Raw genomic sequence first — 13,894 nt, forward strand, 5'->3', positions numbered from 1 at the left:
TTTTCTTTGAGTGCTGCATACTGTAATGCTAAAGTTCCCTAAACTATTGTTTAATCTGTACTAAAGTAATTAAGAGGTTCACACCACGGTGTTAAATACATGAAGAGGGGTAAAATGATTATGAGTCCTTGCAGGAATTACTCTCCCCACTTTCAAAGACTTATTGAAGGTACATCTCCCAGAGGCCTTCCCAGACTAAGTCAACCTATGCATCAAGCAAAAACTCCTCACTCTCGACTTCAAGGCTGTCCATCACCTCGCCCCCTCCTACCTCACCTCCCTTCTTTCCTTCTCCAGCCCAGCCTGCATCCTCCGCTCCTCTGCTGCTAACCTCCTCACTGGGCCTCGTTCTTGCCTGTCACACCGTCGACCCCCGGCCCACGTCCTCCCCCTGGCCTGGAATGCCCTCCCTCCGCACATCCGCCAAGCTAGCTCTCTTCCTCCCTTCAAAGCCCTACTGAGAGCTCACCTCCTCCAGGAGGCCTTCCCACACTGAGACCCCTTTCTCCTCTCCTCCCTATCCCCCCACCCTACCTCCTACCCCTCCCCACAGCACCTGTATATATGTTTGTACAGATTTATTACTCTATTTTACTTGTACAGATTTACTATTCTATTTATTTTGTTAATAATGTGCATATAGCTTTAATTCTATTTGTTCTATTTTGACACCGGTCTATATGTTTTGTTTTGTTGTCTGTCTCCCTCTTCTAGACTGTGAACCCCTTGTTGGGTAGGGACCGTCTCTATATGTTGCCGATTTGTACTTCCCAAGTGCTTAGTACAGTGCCCTGCACACAGTAAGTGTTCAATAAATATGATTGAATGAATGAATGAACTAAGCCCCACTTTTCCTTGTCTCCTTTTGCCTCTCCCAGCCTTTCTCCCTTTGCTCTTCCCACCAGCCCCCTCCCAGCCCCACAGTATTTATGTACATATCTGTAATTTTATTAATTTGTATTGATGCCTGTTTCCCCTCCTCTAGACTGTGAGCTCATTGTGGGAAGGGAATATCACTGCTTATTGTTGTATTGTACTTTCCCAAGCACTTAGTACAGTGCTCCGCACACAGTAAGTGCTTAATAAATATGATTGAATGAATGAATGAGTAGGAGTTTATGGGAGTGGTTTTTGTGAAGAATTTGGATCGAATAACAGCATTCATTTCAGTGACCGCTGTTAGATTGTATTGTTTAGGACTCTAGCTCCACTTTGAAATCATTTATCTTTCCCTCTTGACTTGAATGGCACTTATGATAAATTATATATCATAACATGCATATTAAACTCATTTTTATTTTTATATTGGCATACATTAAGTGCTTACTATGTGCAAAGCACTGTTCTAAGCGCTGGAGAGGTTACAAGGTGATCAGGTTGTCCCTCGTGGGGCTCACAGTTTTCAACCCCATTTTACAGATGAGGAAACTGAGGCCCAGAGAAGTGAAGTGACTTGCCCAAAGTCACACGGCTGACAATTGGCGGAGCTGGGATTTGAACCCATGACCTCTGACTCCAAAGCCCATGCCCTTTCCACTGAGCCACGCTGCTTCTCTGCGCAGGGAACATGTCTACCGACTCTGTTGCATTGTACTCTCCCAAGCGCTTAGTACAGTGTTCTCCACACAATGATTTGCCTCCTTTCAGTTCATCCCACAGCCTCCGCTTGAGTACCCTGTGTACATGCAGCAGTGCACCAATTGGTCTCCCATTCGTTTGAGTGACTGCATCTCTCTGCGAGCCTAACTTACTACTAGGGAGTAATATTTAATTCTTACTCAGTTTATCGCCATGAACTGATTTGACCTGTGCGAGGCTCTTCCCTTCCAAATGGAATCAAATCCGAAAATGTTAATTTTTTCCTCTTTAGAAATAGCTTGGCCTAGGGGAAAGAGCCCACGCCTGGGAGTCAGAGGAACTGGGCTAATTCCAGCTCCACCACTTGCCTGCTGGGCAACCTTGGGTAAGTCAAGGTAACCAAACGCTCTGGACATGTCCCCCCACCCCCTCCAAAACCTCCAGTGGTTGCCTAATCATCCTTAGTAATAAGCAAAAACTCCTCACTATTGCTTCAGAGCTCTCCATCACCTTGCTCTCTCTTACCTCACCTCCCTTCTCTCCTCCTACAGTCCAGCCCGCACCCTCCGCTCTTCTGCTGCCGCTAACCTCCTCACTATGCCTCGTTCTCGCCTGTCCCACTGTCGACCCCTGGCCCATGTCCTACTTCTAGCCTGGAATGCCTTCCTTCCCAACATCTGCCAAACTAGGACACTCCTTGCCTTCATTCATTCATTCATTTTTTCATTCATTCATTCATTCATTCATTCAATTGTATTTCAAAGCCCTACTGAAAGCTCACTGCCTCCAGGAGACCTTCCCACACTGAGCCTCCCTTTTCCTCTGCTCCTCCTTCCCTCTGCTCTACCCCTCTCCGTACCCCACAGCACTTGGGTATATATGTACATATTTACTATTCTAGTAAATAGTGCTATTTACAAAGCACTAGAACAATGCTTTGCACATAGTAAGCACTTAGCAAATGCCATTATTATTATTATTATTCTATTTATTTTATGAATGATGTCAATATACCTATAATTCTATTTATTCATGTTAATGCTAGTGATGCCTGTCTACTCATTTTGTTTTGTTGTCTGTCTCCCCCCTTCTAGACTGTGAGCCCATTGTTTTGAAGGAATTGACTCTGCTGCCAAATAGTACTTTCCAAGCGCTTAGCACAGTGCTCTGCACACAGTAAGCACTCAATAAACATGATTAAATGAATGAATGAGCCTCAGTTTCCTCCACTGTCATGGAGGACAGTGGAGGAAATCCATTTCCTGGCCCATGTCCTACTTCTATCCTGGAATGCCCTCCTTCCTAACATCTGCCAAACTAGGACACTCCTTGCCTTCATTCATTCATTCATTCATTCATTCATTCATTCATTCAATCGTATTTCAAAGCCCTACTGAAAGCTCTCTGCCTCCAGGAGACCTTCCCACACTGAGCCCCCCCTTTCCTCTGCTCCTCCTTCCCTCTACTATACCCCTCTCCCTACCCCACAGCACTTGGGTATATATGTACATATTTACTATTCTAGTAAATAGTGCTATTTACAAAGCACTAGAATAATGCTGTGCACATAGTAAGCGCTTAACAAATGCCATTATTATTATTATTATTCTATTTATTGTATGAATGATGTCAATATATCTATAATTCTATTTATTCACGTTAATGCTATTGATGCCTGTCTACTCATTTTGCTTTGTTGTCTGTCTCCCCACTTCTAGACTGTGAGCCCATTGTTTTGAAGGAATTGACTCTGCTGCCAACTTGTACTTTCCAAGCACAGTGCTCTGCACACAGTAAGCGCTCAATAAATATGATTGAATGAATGAATGAGCCTCGATTTCCTCAACTGTCAAATAAGGATTCAATACCTGCTTTTCCAAGCACTTAGTACAGTGCTCAGCACACAGTAAGTACTCGATAAATGCCACTGATTGATAGGTACTGAGAGAAGCTCTCCTACTGAGAGCTCACCTCCTCCAGGAGGCCTTCCCAGACTGAGCCCCCTTTTTCCTCTCCTCCTCCCCATCCCCCCCACCCTCTCTCCTTCCCCTCCCCACAGCACCTGTATATATGTCTGTACAGATTTATTACTCTATTTATTTTACTTGTATGTATTTACTGTTCTATTTATTTTGTTAACGATGTGCATCTAGCTTTATTTCTATTCTGATGACTTGACACCTGTCCACATGTTTTGTTCTGTTGTGTGTCTCCCCCTTCTAGACTGTGAGCCCGTTGTTGGGTAAGGACCGTCTCTATATCTTAAAAAACTTGTACTTCCCAAGCGCTTAGTACAGTGCTCTGCACACAGTAAGCTCTCAATAAATAAGGCTGGGTCCTACCTGATGAACTTGTATCTGTCCCAGTGCTAAGTGCAGTCCTTGGCACATAGTCAGCACTTGGCAAATACCACAATTATTATTATTATTAGTTTTATAGGTATTCTTTCACCTGGGTTACGTAAAGGACTACGGGGAGTGTGAGGGTTTGGTGTAATGCTTCAAAGTGAAAGTAAAGCCATTTCACTCTTGTCATTTGTATTTTTCAGGGAGGAAAAAATGTCCATGGCAGTATTTATGGTCTTTTCAACCTTGTTCCTGTTGCCTGTGACTCTCTTCAGCACGTACCACACTCAAGGTTGGTATTGAAATAGATGGCTTTAAATTTACATAGAGGAAAAAAAATTGGAAATGGGCCTTCTAGTTTACAAGTTACCTATTGTTAAGCTTTGGGTATTCCTGGGTCACATTCCTCCACTTGGCTGTTGAGTGAAATAAGGTCATTGTAATTCACTTTGGAAATTACCGTACATAGCTGTATTCATGTGTCAGCTTGTTACAACAATGACAGCTATAACCTTCTTTGTCTTTTGCTGTCTCCTAGTGAATGGGCCATAACTTGATTTATTTTTATTCCGTTAACTCTCTGTTGTTACTCTGTCAACACTGACTAGGGCTAATCAGCGCTCAGTTTTCATATCTGAAATTTCAGGTATACAATTTTTTTTTCCAAATTCTATTGAGGTTGAGCGTCCCAGGGGCTCTTTGACTCTCCTGCAGCCTCAACCTGAGCAGACAATGGGTTAAAACTAATCTGTCTTGTTTCACACCCACATGGGACTTAAGGAATCAGGACATCCCTGTTTAATTTGGGGTGAGGTTCTTCTAGATGGTCTCCAGCAAACTGAAAGATTTGGGTATGCAAATATAGATGGCACCCCTTCTAGACTGCAAAATCGTCGGGGCAGGGAACATCAGTCAGTAATTCAATCGTATTTACGTATTCAATCATTCAGTCGTATTTATTGAGTGCTTACTGTGTTCAGACCACTGTTGGGAAAGCACAATATGGCAGTAGAGACAATCTCTGCCCACAATGAGCTTACAGTCTAGAGGAGGGGAGACAGACAGCAATACAAGTAAACAGACATCAATATAAATAAATCAAATACAGATATAATATATTGAGCACGTACTGTGTGCAGAGCGCTGTGCTAAGCACTTGGGAGAGTACAACATTAAACAGGCACATTCCTGGCCCACAGTGAGCTTACAGTTTAGAGGGGAAGACAGACATTAATAATAATAATAATGATGGCATTTATTAAGCATTTACTATGTGCAAAGCACTGTTCTAATCTCTGGGGAGGTTACATGGTGATCAGGTTGTCCCACGGGGGGCTCACAGTCTTCATCCCCATTTTACAGATGAGGTAACTGAGGCTCAGAGAAGTTAAGTGACTTGCCCAAAGTCACACATTAATATAAATAAATACATTACAGATATCTACATAAGTGCAGTGTGACTGGGAGTAGGGGTGAATAAACGGAGCAAGTCAGGGCGATGCAGAAGGGAGTGGGAGAAGAGGAGAGGAGGACCTCTAACTCTCAGGCCCATGCTCTATCCATTAGGCCATGTTGCTTCTCAATCTCCTATTTTGCTCGGGGGCCTGCTATCCCTGGTGGTGGAAACCACCGTTGTTTGAAAAATCAAAAAGCTCCATCTACAGGGATCACGATCCAAACATATCCCAGGGTCACCTTTAGTTGATGGCCAGCAGAATGGTACCATGAGTTTTGGGAAGAGGGTGTGGACTTTCCAAGCGCTTAGTACAGTGCTCTGCACACAGTAAGCCCTCAATAAATACAATTGAATGAATGAATGAATGAATGAATAAAAGGTGTGTGCACAGCTTTTGGCCTTAGCCGAAGTTTCCTTCATAGTCGAAGGTCATGAGAAAATGAGGTTAGGTACATAGACTCTGTGGTCGGTATTCCCATGGTTTAATGTAGAGAAGCAGCGTGGCTCAGTGGCAAAAGCCCGGGCTTGGGAGTCAGAGGTCGTGGGTTCTAATCCCACCTCTGCCACTCATCAGCTATGTGACTTTGGGCAAGTCACTTAACTTCTCTGTGCCTCAGTTCCCTCATCTGTAAAGTGGGGATTAATACTTTGAGCCCCACTTGGGAAAGCCTTGATTACCTTGTATTCCCCCCCCCCAGTGCTTAGAACAGTGCTTTGCACATAGTAAGTGCTTACTAAATACCAACATTATACTACATAGCCACCCCCACCAATATTCTTACCCAACTAAATGCCCAGAAATGCCAGCCAGACACTTTTGCTAACCCCTTTTCCTGCCACCACAAGGCAGCGTGGTGTAATGGGTAGAGCATGGGATTGGGAGTCAGAAGGACCTGGTTTTTAATCCTGGCTCCACTACTTGTCTGCATGTGACCTTGAGCAAGTCACTTCACTTTTCTGGGCCTCAGTTTACTTCATCTATAAAATGAGGATTAAGACCGTGAGCCCCATGTGGAACAGGGACTGCATCCAACCTGATAACCTTGTATCCACCCCAGAGCTAATAACAGTCCCGGTCACATAGTAAGCCCTTAAATACCATCATCATCATTATCGTAACAGGTTGAGAAATGAAAAGTTACAATGAGCAGCGAGGATTAGTGGAAACAGCACAGGTCTACGAGTCAGAGGACCTGGGTTCTATTCATTCATTCATTCATTCATTCATTCAATCGTATTTATTGAGCGCTTACTGTGTGCAGAGCACTGTACTAAGCACTTGGGAAGTACAATTTGACAACATATAGAGTCGGTCCCTACCCAACAGCCTGCTCACAGTCTAGAAGGGGGAGACAGAGAACAAAACATATTAACAGAATAAAATAGAGAGAATAAATATGTAAAAGTAAAATAAATAAATGGGGCTCAAAGACTTAATCCCCATTTTGCAGATGAGGCAACTGAGGCGCAGATAAGTGAAGTGACTTGCCCAGGGTCACCCAGCAGACACATGGCAGAGCCAGAATTAGAACCCAGGACCTTCTGATTCCCAGGCCTGTGCTCTAATCCACTAATACCAAACTACTTTTCACTTCAGAGTGATGTTGGTAAATTGGGAAAACGGTCCTACAAAAAGAGGATGAAATTCAACAAGGACAAGGATACCCTGCTCATTTACAAGCTAACAGCAAACCCACCCTCGTGGCATGAAGAAAAACTAGCAGCCACCGCAAGGAGGTCGGAGCCAGTCACAAACTGAATAGGAGTCCGTAATTCAGTAAAAAAGACAAATTCAGCATTCCTAGTTTTGCCACTTATCTGTTGTGTGACCTTGGGCAAGTCACTCAACTTCTCTGTGCCTCAGTTGCCTCATCTGTAAAATGGGGACCAAGATGTGCCTCATTTGGAATAAGGATTGTGTCCAACCTGATTAGCTTGTATCTACCCCAGTGCTTAGTAAAGTGCTTGGCATAGAATAAGCACTAAACAATTACCATTAAAAAAAAAATTATCTGCAAGCCCCTGAGGTAATGAGAATGAAAGAACACGACACTTTAGCTTGTAGGGCTTTTCCGTGCCAGTGAAGTGAAGGAGTCTCCGGAGGTGGGGTGGGAGGAGGAGGAGGGAATGGGTGAGGAAGGAAAGAGGAGAGTAGGTAGCTACCAGAATCTGGTAAATATTTTAAAGCAGGATCAGGGTCCTTTTTTCCTTCCAGATGACACTCAGCTGTAGACATCTACCTGGACAGATGTATCACCATGTCTTAACGGCCTTGAAATCATTTTATTATCGATTAACAAGCTGTGCTGGTGACTGGGTTTTGACCGCATTCTCGTGTTGGCCACTTGCCTGGGAGCCAATCTTTGTGATTCCTTATTTATTTATTATTTAATTTTAAAAAGAGCACTCTTCGATCAATAGTCTTGAAATCTATGCATTATAAAATGAATTTTGAAAGCACATAGTACTTGATAAAAAAACCTACAGCAGCAGTCAAAATAGAGGGATTAAAGGTGATTCAGCCTAGTCCTACCACAGTATTGGGCAGGCCCGTTTAAGAAGATGAGACTTAGATCACACTATAAGATCAACAAAATGGGGCTCTGTTGGATCAAGTCCCTCCAGCAATTTCTAAAGATAATAATAATAATAATAATGGCATTTATTAAGCGCTTACTATGTGCAAAGCACTGTTCTAAGATGTTGGCTCCTCTCAAATTTTAGTGGTTATTTTCCACTACATTTAGTAGCTAGAAGAGCTAAATATGGACAAATCAAGCATGAGCATTTGTGTACTTATCTGTTGCAGCCCAGTCATGCTTGAGAGCCTAAAGGAAGGCATATTTTTTTAATGCCTAATTATGTTTGTAACTTTTTTTTGGCCCCCTAGAAATTTCTGAACCTCTGATATTCCCACCTACATCTGTTGAAATTTCCAGTGATTCTCTTCAACAACGTTTGTTTCTACAATGGAATGTTCATGATCAGGCTCATCAAATGAAATTAAAGATGGTTTTTGATATTCAAGTCACCCAATCTGAAAATATGACTATTGTTTGGGAGGTGAGTACATTACAATAATAATCACAATAATAATCGTCTTTGTTAAGTGCTTACTATGTGCCAGGTACTATACTAACTTCTGGGGTGAATACAGTCAAATTCCATCCCACAAGGGGCTCACAGTCTCAATCCCCATTTTCCAGATGAGGTAACTGAAGCCCAGAGAAGTGAAGTGATTTGCTCAAGGTCACGCAGCAGACAAGTGGCCGGAGCCAGGATTAGAACCCATTCATTCATTTATTCATTCATTCAATCGTATTTATTGAGCGCTTACTGTGTGCAAAGCACTGTACAAAGCTATTGGGAAGTACAAGTCGGGAACATATAGAGACGGTCCCTACCCAACAACGGGCTCACATTCTATAAGGGGGAGACAGACAACAAACCCATGACCTTCTAATTCCCAGGTTCAGGCTCTATCCACTACACCATATTATGATTTTTATATTTGTTAAGTGCTTATTATGTGCCAAGCACCGTTCTAAATGCCGGGATTAGATACAAGGTTATCAGGTTGGACACAGTCCCTGTCTCACATAGGGCTCAAAGTCTAAGTAGGAGGGAGTAGGATTTAATCCCTATTTTACAGATGAGGAAATGGAGGCTATTCCTTAGCATGTTTTAAAATTGTTTCCACTGTCTGACGAATAACTATTCTGGTTGGTCTCATGCAATTTATGTGCAACTTTAAGGCCCTATTAAAATGGCAGATCTGTTTTGCAGAAAGTAGAAAACAATTACACAAAATGATAACCATTTAAGTTTGCATCTGGTTTATAAAGGAATATATGTGTCTACATATAAATTAACTTACACACGTGCATCTACCACATTTACTGGCATTATTGCCCCCACCATAGAATTGTCTCCCCCCAGCCCAGTTTTTGAGGAGGAAATAAAATAGTTTTTCTGTACCACATATCAGTAATTGTTAACAGTGATAGTGGCAAACACTGGGGTAGGAAGAGGAAAAGAGTCAGATTATGGTCATAATCAAAGAAACAGGTTTAGGAAAGGATAGTTTCTTCATTAAAATGCGTTTGCTCCAGGGTAAGAAGAGAAGGGAGGAAGGATTACCATAATTCAACCAGTGTCTATTGTGTGGAGCACTTGGGAGAGTGCAATCAAAATAAGAAATACAATCTCAAGTGCCCTGTTACCTTTCTCTTCCTTCCCTTTTTCTCTTTTTTTCTCCTGCTCTCCTGATTGCTAGTCTTAATTCCCCACTTAATAGCTCCTCCCCTGTTTGCGTGTTGCAAAAATTATGCAAATCATCTGAGAAAAGTTAGTTTATAGATGTCCTTTGACTCTGTGATTTTGTCGCTATGTTTGTGAGACTGATAAGCTTGAGGTGTTATACTAATTGTGGTATTTGTTAAGCACCTACTATGTGCCAGACACTGTACTGAGCAATGGGGTAGAGATAAGGTTGTCGAGTGGTACATGGTCCCTGACCCACCTGGGGCTCACAGTCTTTGTCCCCATTTTACAGATGAGGCAGCTGAGGCCCAGAGACATGAAATGACTTGCCCAGGGCCACGCTGCAGATGAGTGGCAGAGTCAGGATTAGAACCCATGACCTTCTCACTACCAAGCCCGTGCTCTGTCCACTACGCCATATTGCTGGGCCATACCATGCAGCACTGTAGCATTTGCTACCAGCACTGCCTTGTCTTCATTCATTCATTCAATTGTATTTTTTGAGCATTTACTGTGTGCAGAGCATAGTACTAAGCTCTTGGGAAAGTACAGTACAACAATAAACAGACACATTCCCTGCCCACAACGAGCTGTTTCTGTCCCTTCGTCTCATCTGCTGCTGCAGCCTCCCAGTTGTTGTACAGCACTGTCACTTCAAGGTTTTGGTTTATTGTACCGTAAACATCTTTTTCCCCCCACTCTTCTTGTTTCTGATAACCGCCCTCTCCTGACAATGTACCAGTGTTCCGGTAAGAAAACTCCCCCCAAACCACAACTCTCCTGATCCCAGCATCTCAGCATGGTTTCCCAAAGTACGAGCTGATCAGTGACAGGGTCCAGAACAATTTATTTACTGGACACACATATTTGTGGCCGCCCCTCACTAGGATTCCGGACAGTGGGCCCTGACTCACAGACCATAACAGAGCCAAGGTCACTGACCCCAAGTTCCCATTCGTCTCCCAACATCCCACACTCCTCCCTGGTTCCATCCCTCAAAATTTAGCTTCCCCATCTCCAACTTCAGTTCTTGTGTGGTCCAGGCCATACCTGAGTATCCCGGGAAAGGTTTTGCTTATTTTGGGGTGCTCTCAGCCAGGGGTCACAATAATAATAATAATAATAATTATGGTACCTGTTAAGGGCTTACTATGTGTCAAGCACTGTTCTAAGCGGTGGGATAGATACAAGTCAATCAGGTTGGTCACGGTCCCTGTCCCACAAGAGACTTGCACACTTAATCTCTATTTTTACGGAGGAGGTAACTGAGGCCCGGAGAAGTGAAATGATTTGCCCGAGGTCACACAGCAGACATGTGGCAGAGTTGGGATTAGAACCATAGGTCCTTCTGATACCCAGGCCCATGCTCTATCCACTAAGCCACACTGCTTCACAAGTAGCTAGTCAGTCAATCATTTATTGAGCACTTAAGGGAGAAAACTATTTCTCCCTAGGTGTTCAAAGCTCTTTCACTAACTCTGACAATGCCACAATACGGTAGGAGTGAAAGCTTGCACGGACCAAAAATCCACAACCTGGCCTCACCCCTATTTAGAGGCCTGCCAAGGGCCCTATAGGGTGCTTGGATCTCCTGTGCAAGGTATTCAGTCAATTTTATTGAGGGCTTATGATATGCAGAGCACTGTACTAAGCGCTTGGGAGACTACAGTACAACAAAACAACAGACTCTAAATGAGTCTGCACTTATATACATATCTACAATTTATTTAATTACTGTCTGTCTCCCCTTCTGGACTGTAAGCTCATTGTGGGCAGGGAACGCATCTGTTACATTGAAGTACTCTCCCACGCGTTGCACACAATAAGCGCTCAATAATACAATCGACTGAACTTCCCTTTTTTTCCAGACTTATCGTCAGTCCGTAGCATTTTGGTGAGTCATAATATTGAACTTGTCTGAACACATTTCTGGGGCTAACGTAGTTCATCGTATGAATTCCTGTATTATTGATGGTGTCGATAAAACCATAGACTCACAAGCCTGGGACAGCTCTGGAGAGTTTATTCAAGACCTAAACATTTCTAGTTGTTGTGCAATTGCGGTGTTTGGAAATCCTGAATTTGCCAATGAGAGAGATCTATGCCTGGAGTTCTTTCCAAAGTGCCCAAACCTGGGGGCTGTCGCCACTCTGTCTGGGATTTACTTCCTGGTTATCTCCACGGAGAGAACTGAAACCCACTTGGTCTCACCTTGGATAGAGAGCAAGAAGGTAAAGGAGTTAGAGAGGCAGTGGCCTGGTAATAATAATATTTATTATTATGGTATTTGTTAAAGGCTGTGTGCCAGACACTGTTCTACGAGCTGGGTTTGATACAAGCAGTATGGGTTGGACACAGTCCATGTCCCATGTGGGGCTCACAGTCTCAGTCTCCATTTTACAGATGAGGTAACTGAGGCACAGAGAAGTGAAGTGACTTGCTTAAAGTCACACAGTAGACACCGGGATTAGAACCTGTGAACTTCCGACTGCCAGGCCAGTGGAACAGGGGCCTGAGACTGTAAGCTCGTTATGAGCTGAAAATGTGTCAATTATATTTTTATATTGTACTCTCCCAAACACCTAGTGCAGCGCTCCACATATAGTAAGCCCTCAATAAATACAATTGATTGATTGACCTAGGTTCTAATCCCTGCTCCCTCACTTGTCTGCTGTGTGAACTTGGGCAAGACATTTCATTTCTCTGGTCCTCAGTCCCCTCATCTGTAAAATGGGGATTAAGACTGCGAGTCCATGTGGGACATGGATTGTGTCCAATCTGATTAGCTAGTTTCTACTCCAGCAGTGTTTCTGGCACATAGTAAACACTTAACAAATACCAGTGAAACAAAAAAAAAAAAAGAAAAAGAAGTTTGGAAGTAGTGCTATCAGATTGGGGAAGTAATTGCCAGCATCCAATTTTTGGCACCAATGATGACGTCTTCAGGAAAGATTTCAGACCCAGACCTAGTCCACTTCCCTGTTTCCAAGTTATAGTCATTCATTCATTCATTCAATCGTATTTATTGAGCGCTTACTGTGTGCAGAGCACTGTACTAAACGCTTCATCTTAGGTGGGTCTGACACCAAATTCTGTTGACTCAACCTTCACAACATTGCCAAAATCTGCCCTTTCCTCTCCATCCAAACTGCTACCACAGTAATCCAAGCTCTTATCCTATCCTGCCTTGATTTCTGTATCAGCCTCCTTCCTCAACTCCCTGCCTCCTTTTTCTCCCCACTCCAGTCCCTTCTTCACTCTGTTGCCCAGATCATTTTTCTACAAAACCGTGCAGTCCATGTTTCCCCAGTCCTTAACACCTACAGTGGTTGCCCATCCACCTCCACATCATTTACAATCACTTCAATCACCTTGCCCCCTCCTATCTTCCCTCCCTGATTTCCTCCTACACCAGCCCACACATATCTCTCCTGTAATGCCAACCTACTCACCATACCTCAATCTTTTCCATCTTGCCGCCAACCTACTCACCATACCTCAATCTTTTCTATCTTGCCGCCAACCTCTCGCCCACATCCTGCCTCTGGCCTGGAATGCTCTCCCTCTTCATATTCAACAATCACTCTCCCCACCTTCAAAGCCTTATTAAAAACACTTATCCTCCAAGAAACCCTTCCCAAATAAGCCCTCATTTCTGAGAGAGAGAGAGAGAGAGAGAGAGAGAGAGAGAGAGAGAGAGAATGGGAATCTGCGATTTTAGGGCTTAAAACTGATCCTTTTGAGAAGCAGCGTGGCTCAGTGGAAAGAGAACAGGCTTTGGAGTCAGAGGTCATAGGTTCAAACCCCAGCTCCACCAATTGTCAGCTGTGTGACTTTGGGCAAGTCACTTCACTTCTCTGTGCCTGTTACCTCATCTGTAAAATGGGGATTAAGACTGTGAGCCTCCTGAGGGACAACTTGATCACCTTGTAGCCTCCCCAGCGTTTAGAACAGTGCTCTGCACATAGTAAGCACTTAATAAATGCCATCATTATTATTATCCTTCTCATAGTAAGCTTTGTTTTTTGGTATGCATAATGGGAGCATTTAGCTTTTCTGAGACAGCTCCTTTCCTGATGGTGTGCCCTGGCATGAGAAGCAGAGTGGCTCAATGGAAAGAGCCCAGGCTTGGGAGTCAGAGGTCATGGGTTCAAATCCCGACTCCGCCACTTGTCAGCTGTGTGACTTTGGGCAAGTCACTTAATTTCTCTGTGCCTCAGTTCCCTCATCTGTAAAATGGGGATGAAGATTG

The 13,894-nt window shown here is 43.5% G+C and overlaps 1 protein-coding gene across 1 annotated transcript in view; it reads left to right on the forward strand.

The window, feature by feature from the left end:
- The first annotated feature begins 3,452 nt into the window (after nt 1-3,452).
- OSMR (oncostatin M receptor) overlaps nt 3,453-13,894 on the forward strand; it is a 45,216-nt gene continuing 34,774 nt past the window's right edge. Inside the window, exons 1-3 of the mRNA XM_038744350.1 lie at nt 3,453-3,484; nt 4,127-4,215; nt 8,270-8,442. Of these exons, the coding sequence (XP_038600278.1) occupies nt 4,137-4,215; nt 8,270-8,442 (252 nt within the window). The 5' untranslated portion in view covers nt 3,453-3,484; nt 4,127-4,136. The remainder of the gene's footprint in view (nt 3,485-4,126; nt 4,216-8,269; nt 8,443-13,894) is intronic.

Source organism: Tachyglossus aculeatus, chromosome 3 (assembly GCF_015852505.1).
Source record: "Tachyglossus aculeatus isolate mTacAcu1 chromosome 3, mTacAcu1.pri, whole genome shotgun sequence".
Taxonomy (NCBI): domain Eukaryota; kingdom Metazoa; phylum Chordata; class Mammalia; order Monotremata; family Tachyglossidae; genus Tachyglossus; species Tachyglossus aculeatus.